Below are 15236 nucleotides of genomic sequence, written 5' to 3'. Positions count from 1 at the left end.
ACCAAGGGGGTGCGAGGGTAAAATGAATCAGGAAGCGCTGATCAATGTAATCGGTGTACCATGAAATCATGCATTGACATAAATTCCCCTTTGCTTGTATTGCAAAGTGTGATTAAATGCGTGATTTTTTTTTTAACGCATTATGGAGCACATGCATCGAAGCTTCTCAGCTGTGCTTGTGCTAAGAAAAGGAAACATTTTGAAAATAACGTAACACAATTGTCAATGTAACCTTTTGTAAGTAGTGCCTGGAGGATTCAGTGTGGAGAAACTGTACAGACCGCGTGTATTAACTTGTGGATTTATCTGTGAATATTTGGTGGCAGCGTCGCAAAGCTGCATCCGTAACACTGCGTGCATTAGCTGGGAGCTCAGCTCAGAGCTAAATGAGGTGAATGGGAGGGGAGATGATGACATGACTCCCCCACCCGCCTTAACTGTCAATCCCCCACACGCACAGTCTCTCGGAATTTGCATAAGCACAGCCCTTCACGTGCAATTTTAACTTAGTTACAAAGTGATCAAAACTCTCGTTTATATCCTGCGTCCTCTCATTAAACTTGTATCCCGCATTACCCGTGGGCATGACATACGCCAGCGGCAGCCTGTCTATGAACTTAATTTAAACTTTAGGTTTACACCTTGCTTTGTTTCCGAAGTAGCAGCACTCATGAATATGGTTGTATGTGTCATTCGCTCGCTTCTTATTGTTTCGCTGCCTTCTCAATTGTATAATGCATGTTTTCTTCAGTGCTTTTTGGAGCTCTTCCTGGTTTTCTACGCACTGCGTTGACAGTCCGTTCACATGATTACGTGGGAGGCGTGATGATGTCACACGAAACTCCGCCCCCCACGGCTTTCAACCTCAACTCCATTACAGTAAATGGAGAAAAATAGCTTCCAGTTATGACCATTACGCATAGAATTTCGAAATGAAACCTGCTCAACTTTTGTAAGGAAGCTGTAAGGAATGAGCCTGCCAAAATTCAGCCTTCCGCCCACACAGGAAGTTGGAGAATTAGTGATCAGTCAGTGAGTGAGTGAGTCAGTCAGTCAGTGAGGGCTTTGCCTTTTATTAGTATAGATTATATAATTTATTAATATGTTTTAATATCTCGGGCTACAAATTCTAAGTTTGTGAAATCCATACTTTCTCTGCAAAGAATTATTTATTTGTTTTTTTTTTGTTTTTTTAAAGTCCCTGAAATTATTTTGTTATGGCACTTATTTGTGCTTAAAATAGACCTTTTCGGCCGATTGTAATGAAGAGCTTCCTGTTTCAATGGGGCTGCGAGACGTGAACTCGGCTCTTCGGCACACCTCATTAGATTTTATTCCGGCAAACAAATTTTTAAAACAAACCATATTTTCCGACTCTAATCAGAGTCGGAGTAATAATTATGTTGACGTGGTCATTTTAGATCTGAGATTGGCTAAAATTTAAACAATGACCATTGTTAATTCCCAACTGTCATTACTCCGTTTGCCAATAGATATCAGAAGGACGGATGCCAAAACCGAACTGCCCAAAGATAGATTTCGATGTACCAAGCAAATGAATTTGCTTACTTACGGTTCCGGAGCTGTTGAAGGGTTTAAGTTAGTTGATGATGTTAGTCTAGTAAAATACGCCCCACCAAACCAACGTTCTAAAAACCAACCAAACTTGCTGTTATCTGCTTGAACCAACATCGACTCACTGTACTTGGCTGTCCAGCGGTGTCACTGAAGCATTTGAACATTCTTAGCCAATCATGCAATACTGTGTCTGCGTTTGCCATGTTATGTTCTAATTACAGAGGCAGAGTCCCAGTGCATGGTTCTAACTTGCATTGAGTTGAGGTATTGACGCGAACACTCTACATACGAATAGTATCAAATTATATATATAATATGTATATATTATAATATTAAGCTGAGCTTCTGACGATATTTTTAAGCTCATTTTAGTGCTTCCTGTTGTGGAGAATGCTGCAGTACTTTGGATATAGATATGTCTATTTTGACACAGCTTCGCAACATCAAATAAATAATGATGATTCAGTCAAAGCAACTATACTAAAATAATCACTTTCTTGTATTTTGTCTACATTTTTACTTGAAGAAAATGACTGACTGGTGTATCAATGTTTACAAAATGCAATCAGAAACAAACTGCGAAATGTACTGTAAGTTAATTCAGTTGTCTATCTGACCATATTTCAGTTTGTTTTGGAGTTACCAAATGTATGAAGCTTTTACATTATGATCCATTGTAAATTTTGTTGTGTGATATATTTTCCACTCTGGACTCCTTCTCTTTTTTTTTTTTTTTAATTCTCAAATAAAAAACAAAAATTGCAATTATATATTTAAAAGTTTCATTCAGCATTTCTCTGTTGTGGATTGCACCTGGGTGCTCATCATCCTCTTTAGAAAATGCACTGTTGATTCTTCAAATCTTTATGGGTGAGTAAAGAAGATTGATTATGGGTTGTGTGTTTTTATTTTTTTAAGTCTCAGGGATGGCCAGTTGTACTTCAAGGATTTGATCTGATCGGCATTGCCCAAACTGGTACTGGAAAGACATTGGCTTATCTTCTCCCTGGTTTTATTCATTTGGATCACCAACCTATGTAAGTAGCATTGAGTCACATTTAACTAAAATTGTATTGTACATTGTTTGATAGACGGACAATTCCCATATTGTAACAGCTAAAAAGTGTTATCTGGTTTTGCTTGGATACTTGCTCATACTTTTTGAGAATGGTGCTTCTTAATATGCCATTCTAATATATAGCACAATGTTGTGATGTCTTTGGTAAATTGATGCCTAAAACTGGGAATTTGTAAGAAGATAACCAAATGACACATTCTTCCTGATGCTGGCATTTGTACTGATGTGCTAGAAGTATGTATCACATGCTCCAAGCTCCACTTCCTTCATTATTAAGAATTGTTTGGCTGCTAAACTACTGAAAATTGAAAGCTGGTCATAAAAAATAAGGATGGATAGAAGGTGTTGAAGGCCTTTTTTTGTTTATATTAAAAGAAAAAGTACAGGTAGTCCCCAAGTTAAGGACATCCAACCTACGACTTCTGAACGGAGCTGCAGCTGCACCTTCATCTGTAAGGGGGACGCGACGCAGGCACCTCAGTATCTGCCGCTTCGTCATCTTCGGCCTGGGGAAGCTGCAAGTGGTGGCTGGACGGAGGCTGGAGGGGAGGGGGCGTTTTACTGCTCACGCATTGTAGTGTCCCTCGGGCGACTCCCGACAGCAAGCAGTGACCCATAGTCCATAGTCACCAGGGCCACAGCTATCGCTCATGTGCAGGGCTTGATGGGGCAGTTCACTGTCTGCCCACCACGCTGCCGCAGCAACTGCTCCTGACTGGACTCAGGCTGGATGGAGCAGAGGGGGGGCATTTCACTGGCCACCCACCACACACGTCTGCCCCGTTCGTTCTCGGTGGGTGGTTGGTAATGCTGCAAGTGGTGACCAGGTTGTGGCTGATCGGAGGCCATTGAGGGTGAACGGGGTGTGGGGGGGGTAGCATTTGGCCGCACTGTGTTCCTTCTCGGTGGGCAGACGCTGCAGGCAGCATACTGTAGTGAAGGTGACTGTGTGGTGGGTGGGTAGTGAACCGCCCCTCGCCGCCCCCATTCATTCTCAATAGCAAGCCTGCTTGTACTGTTGTACATAGCAGGAAGTTGTGTCTCGTTTATTACATCAGATGTGCTGACGATGGGTGCCTTCCTGCTGTGATAGCGTGTACGGTGCTATGCAGAAGAGCTCATCTTAACCTTTTGTCTTCACCCTTCAAGAATGTCACTGAAACATGAATCTGATGCAAGTGCTGGTGATGCACTAAAGAAGAGAAAGACCATCACCATGGAAAAGCAGAAATAATAATAAGGTCAGAGAGGTGAAACTCCATCATTCATTGGCAGAGCACTTGGTTACAGTCGGTTAACAATAGCATTTATTAAAATACTGTAATGTACCTGTTCCGACTTACATACAAATTCAACTTAAGAACAAACCTACAGTACCTATCTCGTACGTAACCCGGGGACTGCCTGTAATTGCTAACATAGACTTTTGCTGTTCCAACTATTTTTTTAACATTCATTTTGAAATAAAGGCTTATTTGTATAGATATTAAAACTCTGTGTACATAACACAGTGCTAAGGTGAGACTTAACACTATTTTCTGATTGCAGTATTGGAGGTCAAACACACAGTTTTAGAAGGTATAAAGAAGAGAGCCATGTTATTATGGAGTATGGGTAAAAGTGTGCAATTACCTGTTAAATACGTGCGCAGTTAATTAAATGAAATTCTGACAATTTAGAGTGCTTTTTATTTTGCTTTTGTTTTGTCGATTCACGTACTTGCACATATATAAATACTGCAACAGCTTTTGACAAAAAAAAAATGCAGGGATTAGTCTGTGCTTAAACACTGAAAGAGGTGTAGTAAGCTATGGACATTCCAACTTTAACTGTCATTTTGTAGTAAGATGAGCTCTGATTGCAGTGACATATGGAAAGTTTGAACTCTTATGAATATAATTGTCAATTTCAAAATTTAATTGCAGATATAAATTAAATGGCGTTTTTAACTCATTTTTTTATATTTATAAACCATAACATCATTTGGATATTTTGTTTTGCATGTGACAAAAGTTCAAAAGAAGAACGAGGTGGTCCTGGGATGTTGGTTCTTACACCAACTCGAGAGCTGGCATTACAAATAGAGGCAGAATGCAGCAAGTACAGCTACAAAGAAATTAAAAGGTATAATCTGTATTTTATACAAGTGTTTTCATAAGAAAATCAAGTCAAATATCAAACTATTTTACTTTAATCTTAAGAAATTTCTTTTATTCTGCATGTTTTTCCTATACTAAGTTGCATCTTTCTCTGACCTGTATCACAAAAATTACCAGCTATTGTAGAGTTTTGTTGGAATGTACTCACAGCTTTACAAATCAAGTTGTTTTTTGGTCATTTTGTAAAGTTATCAGTAGATTAGTGTTTCTTCTTTGACACTAAGTAAATTGATCTTTATAGATCCTTGTGTGTTTAAAAATTTGTTTCATCATTTATTCTGCCATTTTCAGGAACAATATGTAACATACCAAAGATTTAAAGTCTATTGAGATAGCATCCAATACTTTAGATTGGATTTGGGCACAAGATCTATGTACAGGGTCTTTGAAAATGAAGAGGAAAAGGTCTTTAGGTCAAGTCTACTAAGTTAAAGGATCAGGGGAGTAGCATTGATAGGGAGCTGGTTAATGGAGCAGTAAACCTAAACATTGGCCCATTGGTTATGCATTGTAGTGTACTTTCCATAAGTTAATCTTGGATTTTTGTTCACTACCAGATTACGGAGAAACAAGAATTGTTCATATGCGGTAAATGAATCTAGCTAAAAAGTAATCTTTTGAAGGCATTTTTAAAATTTTGTACTTTTACAATTTTCTATTAACAGTATTTGCATATATGGAGGTGGGGACAGACGTTCACAAATAAATGTTGTAACCAAAGGTGTTGACATTGTAATTGCAACCCCTGGTCGTCTCCATGACCTTCAAATGAACAACTTTGTAAACCTGAAAAGCATCACATATTTGGTATGTACTTGCAGAATTTCTGAAATTTGTGATTCTAACATGCCATACAAGAATAATGTGCTGTTAATACATCAAGTGATAGTACGTTTTTTGTATTTTGAAATTGAAAAATTTTATTTTGGAGGATATACCTGAATTGATGAAGTTTATTTTTGTATACTATTCTTCACTGAGTGCATGCAGAGAGCACTGTGACAGGTTCTGAGATAAAATGCAAGTATACATTTTACAAAGTCCTAATTGCAGTATGAGTACACACAAAGAAAGTTTTGTTTAAACAGACAGGAAAACAAGGTAGTTTGAAAATGATTTTTATCATTATACTGGTGATGATTTATTTTGTTTAAAATAATTTAAACTTGAATTTATATTGAAATCGGTGACCTAGTTAATTTACCTAGACAACTTCTTGGAATTCCTCAAAGCATAAAGTAGTTGGCTAATTAGAAAAAGGGTCAGCCATGGTAACTTACATACATGCATACATACATGCATACATACATACATACATAGAAATTGAAATGGAAATCTGTTTTTGGTCCATTATTATTTGTTCTTCTACAGGTACTTCTTTAATTACACATTGCTAATATGGACAGTACCATTGTATGTCAGTCATCAATAACCACTGTTGTTTTTAGCACAGTTTAATTTTAAATAAAGTTAATCTATAACCCTCTTGCCATTAACCCTTAACTTCTCTTGGGTTTTATGTTTATCAAATACGGTTAAGCAGAGTGTCTCATGATCTCGGAATTCCACATCAATACAGTTAAGACAAAGTGTCTCTCGGGTTAAGCTGTATAGTTTGCATGTACGGCTTTAAGCCTGAAAAGCATTTGGGACAAAATTTTGCTGCATTCGAGTGTATAAAATAACATAACCACATAATATAGCAGACATAACTTCTGCTGTTTTTCTTTTTTGACACATGTTGATATGGTGCTGTATAATCACCACCTAGAGCTTTTTTATACATAGTTTTACTCACTAATTTCTCCTGCATTATTGTGTTTTCCGAAGTAATTTATATACTTGCAGTCACACATGAGCATGGTACCAATTTTCTCAGTTCTGTCAATATTGAAAACAAGCTGGTACTACTACGTTTTTGGAACTTTGGTGCCAAATTATTGGTTTTTGTGACGTCTCCAGCAGCCATAAAAGGTATTGTTGCATTCCTTGTAAATATTTAAGAGTGATAAAAGTGGTTCTGTTTTCTTCCTAACATATTTGAATTTCTAACTTCAAATCAAAGCCTGGGCAACATTTTTAAGAGGTTTACATTTAACTTGTTGCTGTAGCTGCAATTTAATTAAATTTTATTTCTGTGTCCATTTCCCCCTTTTCTCATAAAAGTGAAAAAATGGCAAAAAAGACAAGTAAGATAAGCCATGGACTGCATTAATCTTATTACTGATTGTATTACTGACTATAAAATGTATTTGCCTTAAAGTGCAGTTGCTCATTTTATTCCCCTCACTAGGTTCTCTTACCAATGAATTATTGAATCTTGTATTTTAGGTTTTAGATGAAGCAGACAGGATGTTGGACATGGGCTTTGAACCACAAATCATGAAGATTTTGATTGATATCCGATCTGACCGCCAGACTGTAATGACAAGGTAAAATTCTGGTGTGTCATCATCCTCCACGCTTCATTCACAAGAATTATTAATTCTTGTGAATGAATTATTTTTCCAAGTATTATATAAAATATAATATATCTCCTTCTATATAAAAGCGGTCGGGATTGTCCTTCCGTCCCGTGAGTGCTACGCAGGCGCGGAGTTTCACACATGCCCCGTCCATTTTGCAATGCACGATGGGATTTGTAGTTTCGTTTTTCCAGGTAAAAGATGATTTTCTACTCCAGACTGTGCGATATCATCTTCTTCTTTCTTACTATATAAAAGCGTTCAGGATTGTCCTTCCATCCCGTGAGTGGAAAGCGTAGCGGTATTCCGCTTTTCACAGACTTACTACTTGCAGCTTGCGGTACGAAGTGACATGATGTGAGCAGAGTTCTGGTGCTCCCATTGTTCCCTTGCTTTTGTGCGCGATGCGCTGGAAAAATAGACAAAATTATGTCTCTGGGAATAATTAATGTTGATGGAGTACAAATGCCTCACCGCGTAGTAAATATCAGGGGGTTCAAAAGGGCGACCTCAATATAGAAAAAAAGTTTAAATTTCATCACAAAAATAACAGAAACTACGAGTATTAAAGTAATACCGCTCAAATGCAATATAACCAAATTAATGAGTTTGTATAAAGTATCAAATTGATCTACATGTTGAATTGCCTTAAGAAGTGGTCGCCTTTAAAGGCGGGTCAGCCTAGTATATATTAATCTGAGCTTGTGGTATACTTTGTTCCTTTGTCCATTAGTGTGAGAAAGCACAAAAACTTTGATATCTTGATCCAACATCAGCATAGCAGTGTCATAAATCACCTGTTTCCAGGCAGTAACAAAAATCAGATGATGTCCCTGGTGTTTTTCCCCCTACAGTTTCAGTCCCAATCCTCAAATGTGGATAGGGCAGGAATTTTGAAGCCTGTTAATTTCCCTAACCTTTCTGATTTAAACACCTTGGGCTGTTCACCTATTCAGATATAGCTAGTTGGTTACTGTATAATGAGGTAATGGACCAGTTAACAAAAAAATTATAATATAGTTTCTGCTTAAAGATGCCATACTGTGTTATTTTGTATATACAGATATGACACTGCAACAAAGGTTTTCTGTTTTTTTCCAAAAAATACTTCACTTGTCCCAAAGAAGTATAGAAATAGCTTGCATCAGAATATTTTTGGCAGTATTACATACAGAATTTGTATGACTTCTTTGTAAGCTATTCTAAAGGTAAAAGATGACCCCACTCCTTATTAGAACCTTGATATTAATATATAGCTGTTTGTTGTTTTATCTCTCTCTCTCTCTCTCTCTCTCTCTCTCTCTCTCTCTATAATATATATAAAATACATTGGTACCTTGGTATACGTCTGCTTTGGACTAAGTCCAACTTGGCATACGTCCTGTTTGGACACGAAAAATTTTGCTTGGTATACGACCTTTGTTTGGAATACGACTCGCGTGCTAACCCTGTTTACCTCTCTCGAGACAAAGCCACGACTGCCCACGAGCATTAGTGCACCAGTTGCTAGCATTCAGTGAACAACCTGCGCTATAACTCTCTGTGAACTTTCACGTGTGTGATATAGCGGGTCCACAGCTCCTGTCAAAGTCCAGCTTTTAAATAAATAATCACCGCGCTCGCAACTTGGTGAGGGGGCATGGTGGTTATGTGGCTGAAGGTTGTCAGGGCGATTAGCGATGTGGGCGTTTCTCACCAAAGTGCACTTGTGAGGGACCGTCCGCATTCATGATTGTTCCTGGGGCTGCTTATCTTGATAAACAGAAGTGCGAGTCAGCTAGAAGGGGAGTAAAAAGAAAGAACGGACGGGAGGTTGAGTGATTGAATGAGAGAGAGAGAGCGAGCGAGCAAAGTTGCTGAAGTAGGCAGAGCTAACGTCAGCTGCAAGTAGGGCGACTCCCCTGTTGGGAAGCAGGGGGGCCGCCAGGTAAAAAGGCACCGGCCTTCTTCTTGTGTGTGTGTTTTTTTTTTTTTTTTTTTTTATTTTTAAAGAATGCTTCCTGCTCTATTTTAACTTCGTTGTTTTTAAGAAGACTTTTTTCTATTGTTTTTAACCTCCACGTTTCACTTCTGATTTTATGGATTATTTATTGGAACTTTGGAGACTGCACTTTAATTTGAACACCTTGTTTTGTTAATTGTTTTAATAAAAGCACTTTGCACTTTTTCACCATCCCCTTGCTTTACCGATGAGGTTAGCAGTGTGGCAGCAGATGGGAGCATACAGCAAACCTGCATCGTCACAACGTGATTTTGTGTTTTTTTTATGTAAATTTGAATTGATTGTTGAAAAGTATGAAGGTGGCATGCGTATCTGGGACATAGCTGTTGTATACCGTCTGCCGCCTTTGTGAAAAACAAGGATGTTTTTAAAAAGTAAAGTTAGGTAAAATTTTCCTTTATTTCATCGAATTGCTTTTGTATTTATGTATTTTAGTATTAAGCAGTGTTTTAAATTATTTTATACAACCCCATCAATGTATAATATGCCAATAGCAATAGGATTTTTTTTTTCATGGGAACAGATTAATCATTTTCCCATTATTTCTTATGGGAAAAATGGAGATTTGTGGGATGCACATCCAGGACACGAAGCTCCCGTTCCACCACATCCCAATGATGCTCTATTGGGTTGAGATCTGGGGACTGTGAGGGCCATTTTAGTACAGTGAACTCATTGTCATGTTCAAGAAACCAATTTGAAATGATTCGAGCTTTGTGACATGGTGCATTATCCTGCTGGAAGTAGCCATCAGAGGATGGGTACATGGTGGTCATGAAGGGATGGACATGGTCAGAAACAATGCTCAGGTAGCCCGTGGCATTTAAATGATGCCCAATTGGCACTAAGGGGCCTAAAGTGTGCCAAGAAAACATCCCCCACACCATTACACAACCACCACCAGCCTGCACAGTGGTAACAAGGCATGATGGATCCATGTTCTCATTCTGTTTACGCCAATTTCTGAATCTACCATTTGAATTTCTCAACAGAAATCGAGACTCATCAGACCAGGCAACATTTTTTCAGTCTTCAACTGTCCAATTTTGGTGAGCTCGTGCAAATTGTAGCCTCTTTTTCCTATTTTTAGTGGAGATTAGTGGTACCCGGTGGGGTCTTCTGCTGTTGTAGCCCATCCACCTCAAGGTTGTGCGTGTTTTGCGTGTTGTGGCTTCATAAATTCTTTGCTGTATACCTTGGTTGTAACGAGTGGTTATTTCAGTCAAAGTTGCTTCTATCAGCTTGAATCATTCAGCCCATTCTCCTCTGACCTCTAGCATGAACAAGGCATTTTCGCCCACAGGACTGCCGCATACTGGATGTTTTTCCCTTTTCACACCATTCTTTGTAAACCCTAGAAATGGTTGTGCGTGAAAATCCCAGTAACTGAGCAGATTGTGAAATACTCAGACCGGCCCGTCTGGCACCAACAACCATGCCACGCACAAAATTGCTTAAATCACCTTCCTTTCCCATTCTGACATTCAGTTTGGAGTTCAGGAGATTGTCTTGACCAGGACCACACCCCTAAATGCATTGAAGCAACTGCCATGTGATTGGTTGATTAGATAGTTGCATTAATGAGAAATTGAACAGGTGTTCTTAATAATCCTTTAGGTGAGTGTACAGTGGTGTGAAAAACTATTTGCCCCCTTCCTGATTTCTTATTCTTTTGCATGTTTGTCACACAAAATGTTTCTGATCATCAAATACAATTAACCATTAGTCAAATATAACACAAGTAAACACAAAATGCAGTTTTTAAATGATGGTTTTTATTATTTAGGGAGAAGAAAAATCCAAACCTACATGGCCCTGTGTGAAAAAGTAATTGCCCCCTTGTTAAAAAATAACCTAACTGTGGTGTATCACACCTGAGTTCAATTTGCGTAGCCACCCCCAGGCCTGATTACTGCCGCACCTGTTTCAATCAAGAAATCACTTAAATAGGAGCTGCCTGACACACAGAAGTAGACCAAAAGCACCTCAAAAGCTAGACATCATGCCAAGATCCAAAGAAATTCAGGAACAAATGAGAACAGAAGTAATTGAGATCTATCAGTCTGGTAAAGGTTATAAAGCCATTTATAAAGCTTTGGGACTCCAGCGAACCACAGTGAGAGCCATTATCCACAAATGGCAAAAACATGGAACAGTGGTGAACCTTCCCAGGAGTGGCGGCCGACCAAAATTACCCCAAGAGCGCAGAGACGACTCATCCGAGAGGTCACAAAAGACCCCAGGACAACGTCTAAAGAACTGCAGGCCTCACTTGCCTCAATTAAGGTCAGTGTTCACGACTCCACCATAAGAAAGAGACTGGGCAAAACGGCCTGCATGGCAGATTTCCAAGGCGCAACCACTGTTAAGCAAAAAGAACATTAGGGCTCGTCACAATTTTGCTAAGAAACATATCAATGATTGCTAAGACTTTTGGGAAAATACCTTGTGGATTGATGAGACAAAAGTTGAACTTTTTGGAAGGCAAATGTCCCGTTACATCTGGCGTAAGAGGAACACAGCATTTCAGAAAAAGAACATCATACCAACAGTAAAATATGGTGGTGGTAGTATGATGGTCTGGGGTTGTTTTGCTGCTTCAGGACCAGGAAGGCTTGCTGTGGTAGATGGAACCATGAATTCTACTGTCTACCAAAAAATCCTGAAGGAGAATGTCCGCCATCTGTTCGTCAACTCAAGCTGAAGCGATCTTGGGTGCTGCAACAGGACAATGACCCAAAACACACCAGCAAATCCACCTCTGAATGGCTGAAGAAAAACAAAATGAAGACTTTGGAGTGGCCTAGTCAAAGTCCTGACCTGAATCCAATTGAGATGCTATGGCATGACCTTAAAAAGGCGGTTCATGCTAGAAAACCCTCAAATAAAGCTGAATTACAACAATTCTGCAAAGATGAGTGGGCCAAAATTCCTCCAGAGCTGTAAAAGACTCATTGCAAGTTATCGCAAACGCTTGATTGCAGTTATTGCTGCTAAGGGTGGCCCAAGCAGTTATTAGGTTCAGGGGGCAATTACTTTTTCACACAGGGCCATGTAGGTTTGGATTTTTTTTCTCCCTAAATAATAAAAACCATCATTTAAAAACTGCATTTTGTGTTTTCTTGTGTTATATTTGACTAATGGTGAAATGTGTTTGATGATCAGAAACATTTTGTGTGACAAACATGCAAAAGAATAAGAAATCAGGAAGGGGGCAAATAGTTTTTCACACCACTGTATATATGTATGTATATATGTGTGTGTATTATATAAATAAAATACACACACACACACACACATATATATATATATATATATATATATATATATATATATATATATATATATATATATATATATATATATATATATATATATATATATATATATATATATATATATATATATATATATATATATATATATATATATATATATATATATATATATATATATATATATATATATTTAGTTAGTTAGTTATATATAGTTATACTCCCAGGAATCCCAATGCCTTGACTGTTCAGTTCTTTACTAACATAACATGCCAAGGGGTCAATGTAACAAACAAAAAGCACAGGTGAAAATGGGCTTCCTTGTCGCATTCTGCTGTCAACTACTACAGTATATGTTCACTTAATATGTTTATATTATTTTTAATACGCATTGTGGACTAGTAAAACACACAGGAGGATTCCAAAGGAGAGCTGGCATGCCAACTGGCTCGCCCTTTTAAACTGACATTTATCTGGACAAACGGATGCTTAAGGGCATAAAATAAAGAAAAGAAGATAGAACTTGGAGAATACAACCACCTTCGCTTTTGTGATTCAGTGGCTCAGTAGAGGGGGTTTTTGTTTAGGAGCTCCATTCTACAGAAAAATCGGGGACCAAATGAGACTCCTCCTCCTTCTGGGGATGTCCAGGTCTTAGAGCTCAGACCAGAAGGTGTCTTATACCTTTGAGTCTGGAAAGTGGTCCTCTGACTCACATGGATTGACACCTTGTATATGCTGTAGAAAATGAATGCTCCACATGAAAACATGTGCCACTTTTCTGAACATTTCCTTTAAACCTAGGTTGACTAAAGCCACTTTCCAATCTCCGTCTTATGTGTGTTTTATAAAGTCTGTTAATCGGTATAAGTCTGTTAATCAGTATAACTTCTGTTGCTTTCTTCCCATAAATTGCAAATGCCTGGATGTGCTATTATGTCTAGGCTTACTTTTTTCTATTCATGTTGCAAAGATCCTTGGTAACATTTTATCCAGTCTTATACCTCCTTGATTTTTTTCATTTTTGTGGATGTGTATTATGTCTAATTTTTCTAGATTCTAAAGCCTTTTTTATTGCCATAAGATCACATAGAAGTTGTTTGAGAGTCTCATTTCCAAGAGACTTGGAACTTTTTTAATAGCCTTTACTAATTCCTTCATACTTTCATGTTTGTTTGTTCCACGTTCACTGTCTTGCTGTCTTCACTGCTGATTTTACTTCACATCTCTCATACCTGTTTATGTCCCATCTCCTTTTCCCTTGTACATTTTTGTAAAGTGATACAATTTAATTATACCATCGTTATCATTTGTCAATTTTTTAGTAATTACCTTTTCATCATTCTATCATGTTCCCCTCTTTTAAATCGGTATTGTTTTTTCCAATGCATGTATACTTGTTTCCTCCGACAAGTCTTATGTTAATTCTTGTATGTTTTAACTTGACTATTTAATTCGAAAAATTCTTTCTGTAGAATTATTATAACATGATTGTTCTGAAATTCTGTTTTAACTTGTAAAATGATTACATTGCATTAAGTGAATTAGCATGTATATAAGCAAAAAAGTTACATATTTTTATACATTGTGTCATGCTTTTATGCTGATAATGCACTACTGTACATTTATATTTAGTTGCTATATTTAGTTAAGCCAAACTGTGCAATTTTATATTTTAAAATATGAATGGTTTTTGGGAATTAGGGTGGGCGTAGGTTAAAGTTAATGATGATGATTTTCATCCAACAGTGCAACCTGGCCACCTGGAGTTCGTCGATTGGCAAGATCATACTTGAAAGACCCAATGATGGTATATGTTGGAACATTGGATTTAGCAGTACGTTTTTTTCTTTTTATTTATATACACACACACACACACACACACTAGGCATTAAGCCCATTACAATAACGGGCGCTAGAACAGTAGTGCATAAACATTAGTAGGAACAGTCTATATTAAATGGCAAGGGACCTTGTATGTGGCTATAATACACATCACTGTATTGTGTGCCTTTTAATTTTCTCTCGCAGTACTACTGGTTTGTATTTCCGTAAAATGCCTGCAATTTTCTCTGACAGTAATACAGTGGAACCTCAGTTCACGACCACAATTCATTCCAAAACTCTGGTCGAAACCCGATTTGGTCGTGAACCGAAGTAATTATCCCCCATAGGATGGTATGTAAATACAATTAATCCGTTCCAGACCGTATGAACTGTATGTAAATATATATTTTTTTTAAGTTTTTAAGCACAAATATAGTTAACTAGCAAAATACCCGCGCTTCGCAGCGGAGAAGTAGTGTGTTAAGGAAGTTATGAAAAAGAAAAGGAAACATTTTAAAAATAACGTAACATGATTGTCAATGTAATTATTTCGCCACTGTTATGAGTGTTGCTGTCATCAGGGATTTGATTATCATTATTTCTTTCAATCGGGTTCGTATTTGGAGGACGTGTTGTGTTCAAGTTACATTCCTTGTTTGTCAACCGTTGTAAAGATAAACGGTTTCATTCATCGAAGTGTTCACTACCCAAATCGGTACTCGTAAATCTAAGATGTTTAACAGGCATTCCCGGTATAAAGTTGTGGATTTGTCTGCAAGTATTTAACGACAGCGTCTCTATGAAGTTGTGGATTTTTCTGCGAGTATTTGGCGGCAGTGTCACGAAGTTGTT

At 37.8% G+C, this 15236-nt stretch overlaps 1 protein-coding gene across 1 annotated transcript in view; it reads left to right on the top strand.

Moving 5' to 3' along the window:
* Nucleotides 1-15236, top strand: part of ddx43 (DEAD (Asp-Glu-Ala-Asp) box polypeptide 43) — a 64396-nt gene that overhangs the window by 25934 nt on the left and 23226 nt on the right. Inside the window, exons 7-11 of the mRNA XM_039738369.1 lie at nucleotides 2497-2615; nucleotides 4670-4780; nucleotides 5481-5622; nucleotides 7147-7247; nucleotides 14307-14394. Of these exons, the coding sequence (XP_039594303.1) occupies nucleotides 2497-2615; nucleotides 4670-4780; nucleotides 5481-5622; nucleotides 7147-7247; nucleotides 14307-14394 (561 nt within the window). The remainder of the gene's footprint in view (nucleotides 1-2496; nucleotides 2616-4669; nucleotides 4781-5480; nucleotides 5623-7146; nucleotides 7248-14306; nucleotides 14395-15236) is intronic.

This window comes from Polypterus senegalus, chromosome 16 (assembly GCF_016835505.1).
Source record: "Polypterus senegalus isolate Bchr_013 chromosome 16, ASM1683550v1, whole genome shotgun sequence".
Taxonomy (NCBI): domain Eukaryota; kingdom Metazoa; phylum Chordata; class Cladistia; order Polypteriformes; family Polypteridae; genus Polypterus; species Polypterus senegalus.
The sequence above is the reverse complement of the archived record's forward strand: the minus strand, read 5'-3'. Positions and strand labels throughout refer to the sequence as shown.